The sequence below is a fragment of the Mirounga angustirostris genome, unplaced genomic scaffold, assembly GCF_029215605.1.
Source record: "Mirounga angustirostris isolate CCGP_5_RB_7025 unplaced genomic scaffold, mMirAng1.0.hap1 SCAF_13, whole genome shotgun sequence".
Taxonomy (NCBI): Eukaryota; Metazoa; Chordata; class Mammalia; order Carnivora; family Phocidae; genus Mirounga; species Mirounga angustirostris.
In genome coordinates, this window is record NW_026991721.1 from 101484380 (window position 1) to 101503501 (window position 19122).

Below are 19122 nucleotides of genomic sequence, written 5' to 3' on the forward strand. Positions count from 1 at the left end.
ATGCAGAGAGCCTGATGCGGAGCTCGATCCCAGGACCCTGGGACCATGACCTGAGCTGAAGGCAGATGCCCAACTGACTAAGCCACCAGGCACCCCAAAATTAAAGATAATTTTGATAGGATTGGAGACTTCTGCTTTCAACCAAGATAGAGTAACAGGGACTGGGTTTACCCTCCCAAAACCATCCCCACAATAAATAAAAGACAAAAATATATGAGACATTGGTTTATAGCACACTGAACATCAGGCAAAAAAGAAGAGTGATCTCTGAGAGGCAGGAAATAAATGAGGTGAGACCCATGAATACCCTCAACTAATACCTTGAGAGAAGGGTGTAGGCCACAGGATATGGAAGGGAGACATAGGCAGAGCCCAGCAGAGTCCCTGAGTTGAGGAATCAGAGCTGAGAGTCTAGGGAGAACAAGCAAAGAAGAGAGAGGTACACACAGTGCAAAGCTTTGATCTGTGAGGGTCCCCCTCGAGCATCCAGGGGAGTACTGACTGGCACGTGTATGTGAGAAAACTATCCGAGGCCAGAAAAAGAACCATCTACGAGGATTAGAATAAACAGTGCCTGGTACCAGGATCACTGCCTATTCCTACTGACCAGGCTAAAAAAGCCCCAATTTCATGGGGGCATTGGGTAGAGTACTCCAAAGTGGGAAATAATGATACCTAGACTGAGCACTGCTCCAATCATAAAAAGAAGACTTAAATGATATAAACTGTTTCCAAGTAACTTAACTGTGTCCCAGATCAAAGCTCAAGAGGAGGTACAGGAATACAAAAATATGTGGCAACCACTAAGGTAAAACTAACAATGTCTGACATCCACTCAAAGATTAGCAGGCATATAAAGAAGCAGGAAGGGATGCCTGGGTGGCTCAGTTGGTTGAGCGACTGCCTTCGGCTCAGGTCATGATCCTGGAGTCCCTGGATCGAGTTCCGCATCGGGCTCCCTGCTCGGCGGGGAGTCTGCTTCTCCGTCTGACCCTCCCCCTTCTCATGTGCTCTCTCTTGTTCTCTCTCTCTCAAATAAATAAATAAAATCTGGGGCGCCTGGGTGGCTCAGTCGTTAAACGTCTGCCTTCGGCTCAGGTCATGATCCCAGGGCCCTGGGATCGAGTCCCACATCGGGCTCCCTGCTCTGCGGGAAGCCTGCTTCTCCCTCTCCCACTCCCCCTGCTTGTGTTTCTGCTCTCGCTATGTCTCTCTGTCAAAAAAATAAATAAAATCTTAAAAAAAAAAAAATAAATAAATAAAATCTTAAAAAAAAAAATTAAAAAAAAAGAAGCAGGAAAATCTGACCAAAACTGGGTAGAAACATGAACAGTTCAAAACTGATTCAGCACTGACAGTGCTATACCAGTATTAGGACATGTGGACATTATAAGTTATTAAAACTGTATTCCAGATGTTTAAAAACCTAACTAAAGACATAGTAGATACAGAAAAGAAAAAAAAAGCCTTAATCAAGTTTACAGAGCAGAAATCTGCAAGGTCTGAGACTGAGAAGTACACTGGATGAGATTAATGGCAAACTGGACATTGCAGAAGATGCTAGGGCTTGAAGACCTACAAATAGCAACTATCCAAAATGAAATACAGGGAGACAAAGGAATTTTTTAAAATGGAAAAAAATATCAGTGAACTGTAGAACTATTTCAAACAGCCTAATATATGTGTAATTGGAGTCTCTAAAGAAGAGGAGAGAGGGGTGGGCCAAAAAAATTGGTCAAGAAAATAATGGCTGAGAATTTTCTGGATTTGATGGAAGCTGTACATTCACAGATCCAGTAAGAACAGAATCATGAAGAAAACCACAGAAAGGCATATCATAACCAAGTTGTTGAAACCAGTAATAAACAGAAAACTATAAAAGCAGCCACAGAATTGAGCCAAATTACATACAGAGGAATAAAGAAAAAGATGACAGCAGGTTTCTTGTCAGAAATAATGCAAATGGGAATACAGTGGAGCAACATCTTTAAAGTACTGAAAGAAAAAAACCCACATTAGAATTATATACCCAGTACAAATATCTCTCAAAAACAAAGATTTGAGACACACAAAAGCTGAAAGATTTCATCACCAACAGACCTGATTTACAAGAAATGCCAAAGAAAATCCAATGTGCATCTACATACAGGGATGCGGCAATGATATTCCACTAATAAATATGTAAGATTTTAAAAAATATCGAACTCTCTTTGACTTTTTAAACAAAAGTAACAACACTGTATTTTGTATTTTATTAAATAGGCATAAGTAAAATGTATGACAAGAACATAAAGGCCAGGAGGGGCAAAATAATGGTATATTATTTTAAGACTCATGCTTTATGTGAAGTGGTGAACAATTACTTGAAGGCAGACTGTAAGTTAAAGACCTGTACGTGAGTGTTCAGAGCAATTCATGTGTAATAGCCAAAAACCGAAACCATCCCAATTATCTATTAACACATGAATGGATAAACTGGGGTATATTCATATAATTGAAAGCTATTTACAATAAAACTACTTAGTGAAAAAAGATGGTATGTTGATACAACAAAATGGATAAATCATAAAATAATTATATACTGTATGACCATATTTATATAAAACTCCACAAGACACAAACTCATCTACAGTGACAGAAAACAGATCAGTAGTTGCTCGGTCCTGAGGTGGGGCAAGAGAGATAAAAAGGGGCACAAAGGAACTTCTGGAAATTATGGATATCTTGACTGTGGTAATGGTTTCATGTGTGTCTGCATGTGTGTGTGTGAAAATGTATTACGTTGTACACATTAAATATGTGCACTTTACTGTATATGGATAATTCCTCACTAAGGCTGTTAAAAAACCATTCGGGATTTAAACGTGCAGGTTAAAAACCGGAAGTGTTAGACTACCTAGTGTTCTGGCTCTACAAGAATAAAAATAAAAGAGATGAAAACTAGAACAAAATATTTGTAATATTTTTAAGGGTTAGAATGGATCACAGAAACCAATTAATCAAAATCTTTCCTTACTAGAGATAAAGGAACTAGGTCCCAGAGGGCTGCAGGGACTTGCCCGGGGTCGCACAGCTACGGTCAGTAGCTTACTAAACTGTATGAGCCACAACGGCAGCAGGGAACAGGTTATTCAGGTCATCATTACATCCTCTAAACCTACAGCAATGCCTGGGAACTCAGTAAGTATTTGTCGACTGATGTTTCCCCTGGAAGGAAAGGTACAAAATGAAGATAAAAGGAAAGAAAATCCCCCTTGCAATATGACTGCAAGTTTTTTCCTGTCTGTAATTCTCCCATCTCTCTCACACAGATGAGGGAATTAAGCAATAGCTTTAATACATAAACATCATGAATACAAGAGAATAAATTATATTCCTTATCTTTGTTTCACTGAATATTTTATTATATTCTCATGCTTAAAAAGTTCTAGTTCAAGTTGCCAACTCTTAAACAAGCAGGAAAGTCAATAGGAAATACTCCATTCATGAAGATTAGTGACATTTTCAAATTAAAAACAAATTTAAAGACTAGTGAAATACTTACCAAAAATTTCTCCATTTTTGGCATATTCTGTCACAAGGTATAACATATTTTTGGTCTCCATTACCTATTGATAAAAAATTCCGTATTAGTCTGACAGGAAAGGATTGCCATTCTATTCTACTGAAACTCAACATTCTATGGAGTTACTAAATAAAACTACTAATAAAAGTATCAAATTTATGAATAATTCAGAAGGCGGCTAAGTTTACAAGAATGACAATATCCTTCTGCTAATGATTTGTGAGAAGTCTAGATGCTCACTTTTCCAAGCATGGTCCATGGACCGGCAGCCGTGGCAGCACTGTGCGGGCAAATGTTAGAAATGCAGAATCTCAGGCCCCACCCCGGACCTACTGACATAGAATTTCTATTTTAACAAAAATGTGATTGTTACGTACATTCAAGTTAAAAAAATACGAATACAGGTAACAGGAATTTTGAAGATCAACTTTTTACCACCTTCTCATGGACTTTTCTAGCCCTGTGCTATAGGTAGACTTTGATGAAGAATAATAGAGATAAATGAAATAAAGCTCGGTTTATCAGGCCTGTAGCCTGGATCATCTGGCACAATAGGATATTCCTCCTACTGTACTGTGATATTGTTACAAACTACTGTTATTTTGAAATCACTATTCAAAAGCTTCTTCATAACTCCACTGCTATACATTTTTATTCGTTTTTCTAGGTTTGGAAAGGAAGCACGTCAGTGTCACAAATGGGATATTTCAACCTATACTGAACCAAAAGAAAATGAATTTATAAGTACAAAATGAGTGAATTTTAGATTCTCTGTAACACCATCCTTCTATGTACTGGCACATGATAACAATGAAAATTCAACCGTTATCTACTAAAAGGCTGGAAATTGATTTTGCCCTAACATGTCGGTTTAGGACTATTCCCAATCAGGCCAGAAAACTAAGAACTACGTACAACTGGAGTCTAAATAAGATAAATAGTAAGTCAATTTAACTGCTTATTTAGCTCAAATAAAGATGGAATTCTGTGAATCCTGGTAGTTTTAATCTTAGTTTGGCTTATGGTTCATCAGACTTCTAAGGATGTGGATAGTTTCTTATAAGTATCCTCTTTAGGGAAAAGAAAAAAAAGCTTAAAAGGAGAAATACTCTGATACAAATATCACCAAAGAAGCCTTCTGCAGTTTTAGAACTGTTTTGAGTGGCACACCGTGGTCTCTCACTCTGATGGTAATACTAATGGTCTCCAATGGTCTCCACACCTTTTTAATTGCAAATCTCTATCAGTAACAAGTGGTTTAGCCAAATGTGTATTACACATTCATGTACATGTATATATACACAAACATGCGTATGTTTATGTGAATAGAAGCAGCACAAATTACATACTCATGTCACTGTACAAACACATTATATACATTATAGAATCCACACAAGTAGATATAAAAAATAAGCATAGAAGTTCTAATATTTTCTTATTATGCCCAAGAGACATTTGTGCTAACCCATGTGAGTGCACATAGCAGTGTGCTAGTAATAGCCCTCTGTGGGGGAAAAAAAAAAAAGGCCCTAACTTGTAAACAGCTTTCGATGGTGTAAATACTCCCACCATAGCTGATTTTGAGCTACTAACATGTTATTAGTTGGCTTGCAAAACATCTGAAAATTTAACAATCAGTTCTTACAAGCCAGTACAGGCCGAGTCCAGCATACCACTGGGTCTACGCGTCACACTATGGAGATTAAAGTCATAGGCTAGCATACTGTAACATTTTAGTTTAAAAATAGTTTTCCAATAGGGGTGCTTGGGTGGCTCAGTGCTGGAATCTTGATTTTGGCTCAGGTCATGATTGGTGCTGGGCATGGAGCCTGCTTAAGATTCTCTCTCTCCCTCTCCCCCTGCCTTCTCTCTCTCTCTCACCCTCCTCCCCTCTAAAAAAATAGTTTTCTAATATAAAATTCTACATATTAATGAAGTGTTAAAAAAGTTTCATATTACATTATCATTCCTCAATATGAATTACTCTTTAAAAATCAGAGATCTTGGGCGCCTGGGTGGCTCAGTTGGTTGGGCGACTGCCTTCGGCTCAGGTCATGATCCTGGAGTCCCTGGATCGAGTCCCGCATCCAGCTCCCTGCTCGGCAGGGAGTCTGCTTCTCCCTCTGACCCTCCCCCCTCTCATGTGCTCTCTCTCTCAAATAAATAAATAAAATCTTTAAAAAAAAAATAAATAAATAAAAATAAAAATCAGAGATTTTTTTTTTTTTTTGAACTATACAAAAAAAAACTATACAAAAAATACAAAAGTGTATGCCAAAGGACAGCAATTGCTATCCTTTGGAACTGTTAAAATAACTGATAGTTATTTTAAACACATTTAAATGTAGCACATAATTTAGAGACCCACAGAATAAGACCATCTCACTCCTTAAGATGAGAGATCTTTTTTTTTAGGGTTTATTTATTTATTTTAGAGAGAGAGAGAGCACATGTGTGGGTGGGGGGAGGGGTAAAGGGAGAGGGCGAGAGAATCCCAAGCAGACTCTGCACTGAGCTGGCCACGGAGCTGGATCCCACAACCCCGAAGATCAAGACCTGAGCTGAAACCAAGAGTAAGACACTTAACCGACTGAGCTACCCAGGCACCCCAGAGAATATCTTCCTTTTAAAAAATATAGTTTACACTTGAAATGGGTACAATTTATTTTATAAAAATTATATCTCAGTAAAGTTAATTTTTTAAAAAATGACTCCTTTATCTGACAAAATAACCCAAACAAAATATAAGGTTTGGCTCTAAGTATTACCAAGTATGCCACTAAGTAATATACTATTTTAACCTTTGTATTTCATAAAACATTAACAGTGTATTTTTTTAATTAAGCAAAACTGCCATATCCTCATTTATGGTACCACCACTGAAAGTCAACAGGCTTGAGTATCATAAATACACAACTACAAACTTTTTAATTAAATAACTTACAGTGTGAGAGAGAACTTAAAATTAAGCTACTAGTTTTTTATTTCCTAATTTTTACTTAAATATAGAAAATGGGTACTCAGTTTAAAACCCATATAATTATTCCTTTTTTTATGGACTAAAAAAATAACATAAAAGAGAAAGATGATACAAAAGAGAAAACAGGATGTGAGAAGCATGGAGAGGAATAAGGTTACATCCTACCTGATAAAGTTTGATGATGTGAGGGTGGTCTAACATTTTCATTATTTGTACTTCTCGGTAGATTTTCTCAAGGTTCACTGCATCCAGCTGAGATTTATCTATTATTTTTATCGCCACCTGTGTCCCGGACACAAATAAATACAATTAGTATATGATGGTTAACATTTTCCAGTTAAGAATCTTTTGAATATAGGGCACCTGATACTTTGCCTGTAAGTTCCTAGGACAACAAAAATACTTGAAATTCAATGCTCATTCATTCAACAAGTTATTTCTTAAACATCTACCACGTGACGCACTGTGGTGATTTTGTTTAGGAGTTATCTTCAGTGTGCTAAGAAGAACCCTGCAGAGTTATTTTAATAAAACATTATTTCTCTTTTAATATAACTGTAATGTTTTACTCCACTTATAAACTGAAGAAATAGGGGCGCCTGGGTGGCTCAGATGGTTAAGCATCTGCCTTCAGCTCAGGTCATGATCCCAGGGTCCTGGGATCGAGCCCCACATCGGGCTCCTGGCTCAGAGAGGAGCCTGCTTCTCCCTCTCCCTCTGCCTCTCTCCCTGCTCATGCTTTCTCTCTCTCTCTCTCTGTATCTCTGTGTCTCAAATGAATAAATAAAATCTTAAAAAAAAAAAACAACTGAAGAAATAAAAGCTCATCAGCTTCAACCAGTTATCAGCCTGTTGCAAAGTACCTGTAAATAAATGATCAGCCAAGTAGAAGGCAGGTTCTGCTGTACTGAAATACAGCTTTTCTAGAAAAGCAAGTGATAGATTCCAAAGAATATAGATATAGCTTTCTGGGGGAGGTAGGGAGGCTAAATATAAAGTGTTAAAATCTATTTATATGAAAGATACCAGCTGGATTAAACTTTATTTTTTAAAAGTTTTAATTTACTTATTTATTGAGAGAGAGCACGCACACACAAATGGGAGGAGGGGCAAAGGGAGAGGGAGAAGCACGATCCCCGCTGAGCAGGGAGCCCAACGTGGGGCTCAACCCCAGAACCCTGGGATCATGACCTGAGCCAGAGGGAGACGCTTAACCGACTGAGTCACCCAGGTGCCCCTAAACTTTATGTTAAAAATCAAAGTGCAAAAACTCATCTGTTAGTAACTACACTAGCTTTTGACCTCCTTAAAAGAATCTGATTTTTAAGAATGTGGCCTCTTCCTATCATAACTAGATAGGAACCCAAACCACTCCAAGGTTAACAATTTGAAGGAACTGCATTTGAAGGTGAATAACTAGGTAGTTAAGAATCATGTAGCTTTTTCTATGCAATCAAAAAAGAACTTATTTTTTTAGAAGCTGTAGCTATTTGGTTAGGAAATAAGTCCTTCTGATTTAACTAAAATTTTCAGATCACTGGGAACCACTCAAACTTGATTATAACAAGTTCTGAAGAAACTCTAAAATGTACTTCACAGTCTACCAAAAAGTATTCTGAACATAACTCAGTTTTATGTTGTTTCAAGATAATTATTACCAATTATTGTATGTGCTATATATAATAGTTCAATACTTCTAAAAGGTATCCAAGGATACAGGACTCAGCTTGTCAATTCACTTAATTTCTTCAGGCTCCTGTTTATATAGTTTTTTCTTCTCTCCTATGGCTGCTTTGTCCTTTGCTGTTACCTCTTAAAGCTCTACTATAAGGTTTATTTCTTACCAATATCTATTTCTAATTTGTTATCCACAGCTTATTTCCTGATTTGAATTAATTGTAACCCAGAGAAGAACTCAAGTTCCCAGGGGAAATCAGATTACTAAATATAATGTATAAAATTAAATTTACTACCTAAGAAGAAAGGGGGGTAGTTCCTTCTCTAGACAGTAAAGTGCATAGGTTTTGTGATATTTTCATTATGTTTGGTGGTGTATTATTTCCATAATCAAAATATCCTAGAAAGTAAAGGGTGCTAAACTTTGCTAGATAAGGACACTAATCAATATTGTACTTGATATTAAGGACATTATTGGACCACCCCAATATTTATTTAAATTTAAATAGATTTTTAAAAAAGATTTTATTTATTTGTCAGAGAGAGAGAGAGAGAGCACAAGCAGGAGGAGTGGCAGGCAGAGGGAAAAGCAGGCTCCCTGCTGAGCAGGGAGCCCGATGTGGGACTCAAACCCAGGATCCTGGGATCATGACCTGAGCCAAAGGCAGCTGCTTAACCAACTGAGCCACCCAGGCATCCCTAAATTTAAACAGATTTAAAGCAACCCCCTCCTCCTCAATTTTATGATATAGTTTATTAGTTACTTTAGGTAAAAGCTACCAGATAAAAGGATAAGTGTATACTTTAATTTCCCCAATATTCCTTAGGAAGGTAATATGGAGTTTCACAGACATGCTTATTTTGAAGAAAATGTCTTGCCCTCCAATTGCTGGAGCATGTCTAGATATCCCCCTCACCAAAAAAAACCTTTTATAATGAAATGGGTCAGAACCTGTTAATAAAAAGAATATCTTGATTATCATATCTTTAACACTATAATGTTAAAGAAAAACTTTAGACACTAAATTCCAATTAAAGCAAGGTATTACCAAGAGATACCTCATACTCTTTTTTAAAACCCTGGCCTCAAACAATGAAAAACTGAAAAATACATAAATTATCTAAATAAACCTTAGTAACTCATAAATCTCATTATTCAACTTTTCTCAACCAAAAAATTCTCCAATGACAAAATCGAATTCTCTTCAGTTTTATCTTATAAATATATGAACCACACATGTACCTACTTCTATCTTTACCCTGTTATCCCTTGCTTGTAAGGCTTGTAAGGATTATGAAAAAGTAAAGCACTAAATAAAAAGCAGAGCATGTGTTAGCATGCTCCTTTTAATAGTTAGGGCTTTTATTAATGTGGATGTATCACATTGCCTGATTTGCAGATGTGGAACCACCCTTGCAGCCCAGGAATAAATCCCACTTGGTGGTGGTGAATAATCCTTTTAATGTACTGTTGGATCCTATTAGCTAGTATCTTGGTGAGAATTTTTGCATCCATGTTCATCAAAATACCATTAACATTTTTCACAGAGCTGGAGCAAACAATCCTAAAATTTGTATGGAATGAGAAAAGACCCCGAATAGCCAAAGTAACGTTGAAAAAGAAAACCAAAGCTAGAAGCATCACAATTTCGGACTTCAAACTGTATTACAAAGCTGTACTCATCAAGACAGTATGGTACTGGCACAAAAACAGACACATAGATCAATGGAACAGAATAGAGAGCCCAGAACTGGACCCTCAATTCTCTGATCAACTAATCTTCGACAAAGCAGGAAAGAATATCCAATGGAAAAAACAGTCTTTTCAAGAAATGGTGCTGGGAAAACTGGACAGTACATGCAGGAGAATGAAACTGGACCACTTTCTTACACCACACACAAAAATAAATTCAAAATGGATGAAAGACCTAAATGTGAGACAGGAATCCATGAAATCCTAGAGAAGAACACAGGCAGCAACCTTTTTGACCTCGGCCGCAGCAATTTCTTGCTAGACATGTCTCCAAAGGCAAGGGAAACAAAAGCAAAAAATGAACTATTGGGACTTCATCAAGATAAAAAGCTTTTGCACAGCAAGGAAACCATCAACAAAACTAACAGGCAACCTACGGAATGGGAGAAGATATTTGCAAACGTCTTATCAGATAAAGGGTTAGTCCAAAATCTGTAATCTATCAAACTCAACACCTAAAGAACAAAAAATCCAGGCAAGAAATGGGCAGAAGACACGAACAGCCATTTCTCCAAAGACATATAAATGGGCCAAGAGACACATGAAAAAATGCTCAACATCACTTGGCATCAGGGAAATACAAATCAAAACCATCATGAGATACCACCTCACACCTGTCAAAATGGCTAAAATTAACAACTCAGGAAACAACAAATGTTGTTGGCAAGGATGTAGAGAAAGGGAAACCCTCTTACACTGGTGCAGCCACTCTGGAAAACAGTACGGAGGTTCCTCAAAAAGTTACAAATAGAGCTACCTTATGACCCAGCATTTGCACTACTAGGTATTTATCCAAAGGATACAAACATAGTGATTTGAAGGGGCAGCTATACCCCAATGTTTATAGCAGCAATGTCCACAACAGCCAAACTAAGAAAAGAGCCCAGATGTCCATCAACAGATGAATGGCTAAAGATGTGGTGTGTGTACACACACACACACACACACACACACAGGAACATTACTCAGCCATCAATAAGAATGAAATCTCGCCATTTGCAACAATATGGATAGAACTAGAAGGTATTAGCTTAAGTGAAATAAGTCAGTCAGAGAAAGACAAATACCATATGATTTCACTGATATGTGGAATTTAAGAAATAAAACAGATAAGCATAGGGGAAGGGAAGGAAAAATAAGATGAAAACAGAGAGGCAAACTGTAAGAGACACTGAACTCTAGGAAACAGGGTTGTTGGAGGGGAGATGGGTGGGGGGAAGGGATAAGTGGTGATGGCATTAAGGAGGGAGGGCTCTTGATGTAAGGAGCACTGGGTGTTCTATGCAACTAATGAATCACTAAATTCTACTTCTGAAAATAATAAAAAAAGAATAAAAAATAAATTGTTAAAGCTTGAAAAAAAAAATAGGGCTTGTCTAACTGCTATGAACAAGTAGACTACAAAATGTATAGTGATTCAAATAGAACAGAAGTTTATTTTTTGCTCATGTAGCAGAATGGGATGGGTGAAGATGCCCCCGTGCAGGCATATGAGGTTTAAGGACGTTTTACTACTTTTCCAGCCTGACAGGAGAAGGAAACTTGGGAGGAGCCCTCACAAAAGGTTTTTACAGACTAGCCCTGAAGTGGCACATATTATTTCTGTTCACTCCATTAGTTAGAACTCAGTCACATAACCATATCTAAATGCAAGAAGCCCAGAGACAGTCCAGTGATAGGTCCAGGAAGAAGAGGAAACAATGGATTTTTGGTGTTCGGCTAGCAGTCTCTGGCATATTCTTCCAGGTAATTTCTTAACAATGGGACTCATTACCAAGTACATCCCAGAAATATAATGATGATGATGACTTTCACAACTGCACAGTACTTTTTAATTTCCCAAGATACTTTAACATATTTTATCTCATTTCTCAACTTTGTGAAGTAAATGGAACAAGCAGAGCATCCATGAGTTGATGAAACTGAGGTTCCAAAGATGTTACATAATCTACAAAAGGTCCTACAGCTCAAGTGAATTAATGGGAAAAACCGCAGGCCTTCAAACTCCAAGTTCAATCTTCCTACTTTTTCAAAGAGCCTTGCTGAGCACCTGTTGTGTGCCCGGAATTATGCTCAGGATACAAAAATGAACAAGATCTGATTCCTACCTTCAAGGAAGTTAATAGATCTGTGAGAACAAAGAGAACACATTTTGGAAAACAAATTTTATCAGCGAGAAAAATCTGCACTGGGGGATTTTCCTGATGTGTATGAGAGTTCCAACATACAAAAGGTTTGTGTTCCAACATTTTAAAGGTAACTATGAACTTAGATTTCTGGAAGTTTACTCTCTGCATCCCTTTTTTCCTTAGTTATGAACCAGTACTAAGGACAAGATCTGCATGGTCACAACAAAGTCAAGCAAGGGACTCTGAAAATTGAAGGATTCCTTTCTCTCTGTTATTCGTCTGAATTATTCAACTCTCCAATTCCTACATATGCATGCAGTATCTTTAAAAAAAAAAAAAACAAAACCTTTAGTTAGTTTATGTAGAGACAGAAAAATTTATATTCCTTCAGCTAGGGGATAAAAGGAAGGTTTCCTATACAACTTTGGAGGCCAAACATAAACTAGAATGACTGCTACCAAACTAAATCTCATGTAAAAGTAGCAACAGTGAATATTCAACCTCAGAAATAGGAAAAAGTGAATTAAAAATAATAAAATAATATAATATTATGTAGATTTATCAAGAAATACCCTTTCCTCTTATATTTACAAAGAGTAAAAGATAAACACCCTTGTGGGCTAAGGTTCAACAAGATGGCCACTTTTATATATTGCTGGTATGACTATAAAATAGGTTATAATTTTTCTGAAAGGTATTTTGGCAATTTTTATCAAGAACCTTAAAAATCATCCATCCCGGGGTCCCCGGCTGGCTCAGGTCGGTAAAGCATGTGACTCCTGATCTCGGGATTGTGAGTTTGAGCCCCACATTGGGTGTAGAAATTATTTAAAAATAAAAATCTCAAAAAAAAAATTAGGCTAAAAAATAGTCATCCATCCTGAGGGAGTTCTGGGAAGATGGTAGAGTAGAAGTATCCTGAGCTTACCTTGTCCCATGTATACACCAAGATAACAGCCACATCAGTGCAACTAACTCTGAAAACAACCCAAAGACTGGCAGAAAAATCAGTCAAGGGATTCACAAAATAGAAGGACATAAAGTAGGCCATCACATACATAAAATGTGTGTGGGGTGGGTAGAGAGTAAAAATTTAGTGCTTTTAGAATGGGTTCAAAGTTAAGCAACCATCAACTTAATATAGACTGCTATATGCATAAGATGTTATATATGAATCTAATGGTAACCATAAATCAAAAACCTATAACGGATACATAAAATATAATGAGAAAGGAATCCAAGCATAATACTAAAGAAACCACAGGGAAGAAAGCAAGACAAGAAGAAAGGAACAGAGAACTAAGAAAAACAACTGTAAAACAGTAACAAAGGGCAATAAGTATCTACCTATTGATAATTACTTTAAATGTAAACAGACTATTATCCCAATCAAAAGGCACAGGGTGACTGAAAGGATAAAAAAGCAAGACCCATCTATATGCTGCTTACCAGGGACTCCCTTCGGACCTAAAAACACATTCAGATTGAAAGTGAAGGGATGGAAAAAACATTTAACATGCAAAGAGAAGCAAAAAGAGAGCTGGGGTAGCAATACTTAAACATTGGACAAAACAGACTTTACAATACAGATTAACAAGAGACAAAGAAGGACACTACATAATCATAAAGGGAACAATCCAACAATAAGATACAATAGTAAATATTTATGCATCAAATATGGCAGCAGCCAAATACATAAAGCAACTATTAACAGACATAAAGAAATCAATAGTAATACAATAATAGTAAGAGACTTTAAGACACACATCAATGGATAGATTATCCAAACAGAAATTCAACAAGGAAACAGCGGCTTTAAATGACACATTGGACCAGATGGATCTAACAGATACATTCAGAACATGTCATCTAAAAAACAGTGGAATACACATTTTTTTTCAATTTCACATGGAACATTCTCCAGAACAGATCACATGTTGAGCCACAAAATAAGTCTCAACAAATTAAAAAAGACTGAAATCATATCATGCATCTTTTCCAACCACATCGGTATGAAACTAGAAATCACACACAGGAAAAAATCTGGAAAGAACACAAATACATGGAGGCTAAATAAATTGCTACTGATAACAATAAATGGGTCCAACAACACATCAAAGAGGAAATCAAAAAATATATGGAGACAAATGAAAATGAAAACACAATGGTCTGAAATCTTTCAGATGCAGGAAAAGCTGTCCTAAGAGGGAAGACTATAGCAATACAGGCCTACCTCAAGAGGCAAGAAAAATCTCAAACAACCTAACCTTATACCTAAAGGAGCTAGAAAAGGCACAAAGCCCAAAGCCAAAGTAGTAGTAGTAATAATAATAATAATAATAATGATAATAATAATAATAAAGATTAGAGCATAAATAAATGAAACAAGGACTATAAAAACAATAGAAAGGATAAATGAAACCAGGAGCTGGTTCTTTGAAAAGATCAACAAAACTGATAAACCCTTAGCCAGACTTAAGAAAAAAAAAGGTGAGAGAGACAGCTCAAATAAATAAAATCAGAATTGAAGGAGGAGAAATAACAACCATCACCAGAGAAATACAAAGAATTATAAGAGATTATAAAAAATTTTTTGCCAACAAATTAGATAATCTAGAAGAAATGGATAAATTCCTAGAAACATATAACCTTCCAAAACTGAATCAAGAAGAAAGAGAATGTTTAATAGACTGATTACTAGCAATGAAATTCAATCAGTAAAAAAAAACCAAAAAACAAAAAACAAGACTCCCAACAAACAAAAGTCCAGGACCAGATGGCTTCACAGGTAAATTCTACCAAACATGTAAAGAGTTAATACTTATTATTTCTCAAACTATTCCAAAAAAATAGAATAGGAAGGAAAACTTCCAAATTCATTCTAAGAGGCAGCATTACCCTGATACCAATACCAGATAAAGACACTACAAAACAAAACAAAACAAAACAAACGAAAAAACAGCCTACAAAAACTACAGGCCAATATCTCTGCTGAACACAGATGTAAAAATATTCAATGAAATATAAGCAAATCAAATTAAACAATACATTAAAAAATTATTCACCATAATTAACTGGGATTTATTCTAGGGATGCAAAGGTGGTTCAATATTCATCAATCAACATGATACATTGCATTAACAAGAGAATGGATAAAAACCATATCATCATCTCAATAGATGCAGAAAAAGCATCTGGCAAAGTATAACATCCATTCATGATAAAAACTCGCAACAAAACAGGTTTAGAGAGAACTACTTCAACATATTAAAGGCCATATATGACAAACCCACAGCTAACATCATACCCAATGATGAAAAACCAGGAGCTCTTCTTCTAAGATCAGGAACAGGACAAGCATGTCCACTCTCACCACTTTTATTCAACACAGTACTGGAAGTCCTAGCCACAGCAATCAGACACAAAATAAAAGGCATCCAAACTGGTAAGAAGTAAAACTTTACTATTTGTACATGACATACATTATACAGAAAACTCTAAAGACTTCACTAAAAAAAATTCAGTAAAGTTCAGTAAAGTCATAGGATATGAAATTAATATGCAGAAATCTAATGCATTTCTATACACTAATAATGAAATAGAAGCAGAAATTAGGAAAACAATCCCACTTACAACTGTATCAAAAAGAATAAGCTACCTAGGAATAAACTTAACCATGGAGGTGAAAGACCTGTACTCCCAAAACTATAAAACACCCATGAAAAACTGAAGACAATATAAACAAATGGAAAGATATTCCATGCTCACAGATTGAAGAATCAATGTTGTTAAAATGTCTACACTACACTACCCAAAGCAATCTACAGATTTAATGCTATCCCTATCAAAATACCAGTAATATTTTTCACAGAACTAGAACAAAAAAGACTATAATTTGTATAGAACCATATAAGACCCCAAAAAGTCAAAGCAATCTTTTTTTTTTTCTCAATTTTTATTAACATATAATGTATTCTTTGTTTCAGGGGTACAGGTCAGTGATTCATCAATCTTACACAATAGTCAAAGCAATCTTGAAAAAGAAAAACAGAGCTGGAGGTATCACAATCCCAATTTCAAGATATACTACAAAAGCTGTAGTAATCAAAACAGTACGGTACTGGCACAAAAACGGACACACAGATCAACAGAACTTAACAGAGAGCCTAGAAATAAACCCATGCTTAAGGTCAACTACTCTACAACAAAGGAGGCAAGAATATACAATGGTGAAAAGACAGTCTTTTCAACAAATGCTGGGAAAACTGGACAGCTACGTGCAAAAGACTGAAACTGGATCACTTTCTAACACCATACACCCCCCCCAAAAAACCCCTCAAAATGGATGAAAGACCTAAATGTGAGACCTGAAACCATAAAAAACCAGAAGAGAGCACAGGCAGTAATTTCTCTGAAATTGGCCATAGCAACATTTTTCTAGATAGTTCTCCTTTGGCAAGGGAAACAAAAGCAAAAATAAACTATTAGTACTAAACCAAATAAAAACTTTTGCACAGCAAAGGAAACCAACAGTAAAACCAAACAGACAACCTACTGAATGGGAGAAGATATTTGCACATGATGTATCTGTTAAGGGGGTAAAATCCAAAATATATTTTAAAAACTCATACAACTCAACAACAACAACAAAACAATTAAAAAATGGGCAGAGGACTTGAATAGACATTCTTCCAAAGATGACATCCAGATGGCCAACAGACACATGAAAAGATGCTCAACATCACTCAACATCAGGGAAATGCAAATCAAAATCACAATGAGTTATCACCTTACACTAGTTGGAAGAGGTAAAATCAAAAAGACAAGTAACAAGTGTTGGTGAGGATCTGGAGAGAAAGAGACCTTCATGCACTGTTGGTGGGAATATAAATCGGCAAGGCCACTGTGGAAAACAGTATAGAGGTTCCTCAAAAATTAAAAATAGAAATACTATATGATCCATTAATTTCACTAATGGGTATTTACCCAAAGAAAATAAAAACACTAATTTGAAAAAAACATATATGCAGCCATATGTTTATTACAGCATTATTTACAAAAGCCAAAATATGGAAGCAACCTAAATGTCCATCAGTACACAGACACACACACACAGACACACACACACACACAGAGACACACACATGCTGGAATATTATGCAGCCATAAAAAAAGATGAGCTCATGCCATTTCAGACTTGGTTGGACCTAGAGGATGATACTATGCTAAGGGAAATAAGTCAAACTGAGAAAGACAAATATCATATGACTCCATTCATAAGTGGAATCTGAAAAAAATACACAAAAACAAATGAATAAACAACAAAAAGCAGAATCAGACCTGTAAATACAGAGAACAAATTGATGGTTGCCAGAGGAGAAGGTGGGGCATTGGGCAAAATGGGTGAAGGGAGAGGGAGATACAGGCTTCCAGCTATGGAATAAGTCACAGGAATAAAAGCCACAGTATAACAAATACAGTCAATGATACAGTAATAGCAACATAATGGGACAATATAACAGGCAGATGATGGCTATACTTACGGTAAATGTAGCATAATGTATAAACTTGCCAATTCACTAAGTTGTACACTTGAAAATAATGTAGAATTGTGTATCAACTATACTCAAAAAAATTAAATAGAGTACACTTATTGTGATGAGCACTGAGCAATGTATAGTAATGTATAGTAATTGTTGAATATGTCGTACACCTTAAAGTAATAGAACACTGTATGTTAATTATATTTCAATAAAGAAAAAAATCACCCATCCCATTTTAGCCTAAGGATTCCACTTCTGAGAAATTATTTGAAGGAAATAACCTGAAACGATGGTAAAGACTTATTTGTAAATATATTCAGTGAATATTATTTGTAATATAAAAATAGAAACAGTAAGTAGGAAATAATTATGTGAATTACAGTAAGCTTATGTTATGGTTATACAGCTATTAAATAGTTTTTCTTAATATAAAGGATTGCTTAGACTATAATATTAAATTAAAAAATCAGTATTTGAGCGCAGTCTCAACACAAGGTATGCATAGAAAAAGACCAGGAAAAACTAGATATAACTATGACAAAAATGTTATTAGTGGGTGAAAAAAATTGTGGACTATTTTTCTGCTTTATACTTTTCTGTGCAATTTTTCTTCAGTGAACATGGATTACTTTTCTAATAGGAAAAACAAAAAATGAAATGAAGTTATTATATTTATCAAATATGCTAACTTTTCCATCTGTGAAATTTTAGTCATTTTCATTTTATTTTCTAAATTCTCTATAAAATGGCTATATTATTTGCTAAAATGTAAATATTAATGAAGACTACATACAGAGAAATGTTTCCAACAAAGTAAAAAATAATACATACAAAAGAACATATAAATACAAATCTGTACAGAAGACAAGGGATTAAATGTATGAGCAGAAATGAAATAGTGTTAAGCTGATGGATGAAAGATTTTTTTTTCACTTTTCAAAATGCAATTTAATGGTAATGTTATCCTGTCTTTAACAAAAATTGCTTTTCACTTCTCATTAAAGAAATATTCATCCCATGCACTTAAAGAAACCACACTATAAAAGTAGCTTGGGGGACTTTATAAGAAAGTTACACAAGAGCAGTACTTCTAGTAACAAATCAGAAGGGATTAACACATGCTTGCTGTCTCAGGTAATATTTGCTTCAGCGCTATTTACCACTCTGAAGTACCAAAGAGCATTATTCTTACCATACAATTAGATCTTCAAGATTAAACATTAAATGTACTTTACAAGCTCATACATCAAATCATGGGTGGAATCAGAACATTTGACCAACAAGTCAATGTGACTGAGTGGTCCTACAAAGAAAGGGTTTCTGAAAGCAGTAAAAGTCAAAAGTAAAACATGGAGTTCTCTAGTTATCTTTTAAGTATAAATAAACTATAATTTTTTTCCAGATTAAAATTGACTTTTATTTTTTATTTTTTAAAAAGATTTTATTTATTTACCTGAGTGAGAGAGAGACAAAGA

The 19122-nt window shown here is 35.6% G+C and overlaps 1 protein-coding gene across 2 annotated transcripts in view; it reads right to left on the reverse strand.

Annotated features, from left to right (window-relative positions):
• The window catches only part of SIK2 (salt inducible kinase 2), a 122113-nt gene that overhangs the window by 96004 nt on the left and 6987 nt on the right, over nucleotides 1-19122 (reverse strand). For both annotated transcript variants that reach the window (XM_064577447.1, XM_045895067.3), the window contains exons 2-3: nucleotides 6711-6827; nucleotides 3545-3608 (exon numbers count right to left, since the gene is read on the reverse strand). In XM_064577447.1, the coding sequence (XP_064433517.1) occupies nucleotides 3545-3608; nucleotides 6711-6827 (181 nt within the window). The remainder of the gene's footprint in view (nucleotides 1-3544; nucleotides 3609-6710; nucleotides 6828-19122) is intronic.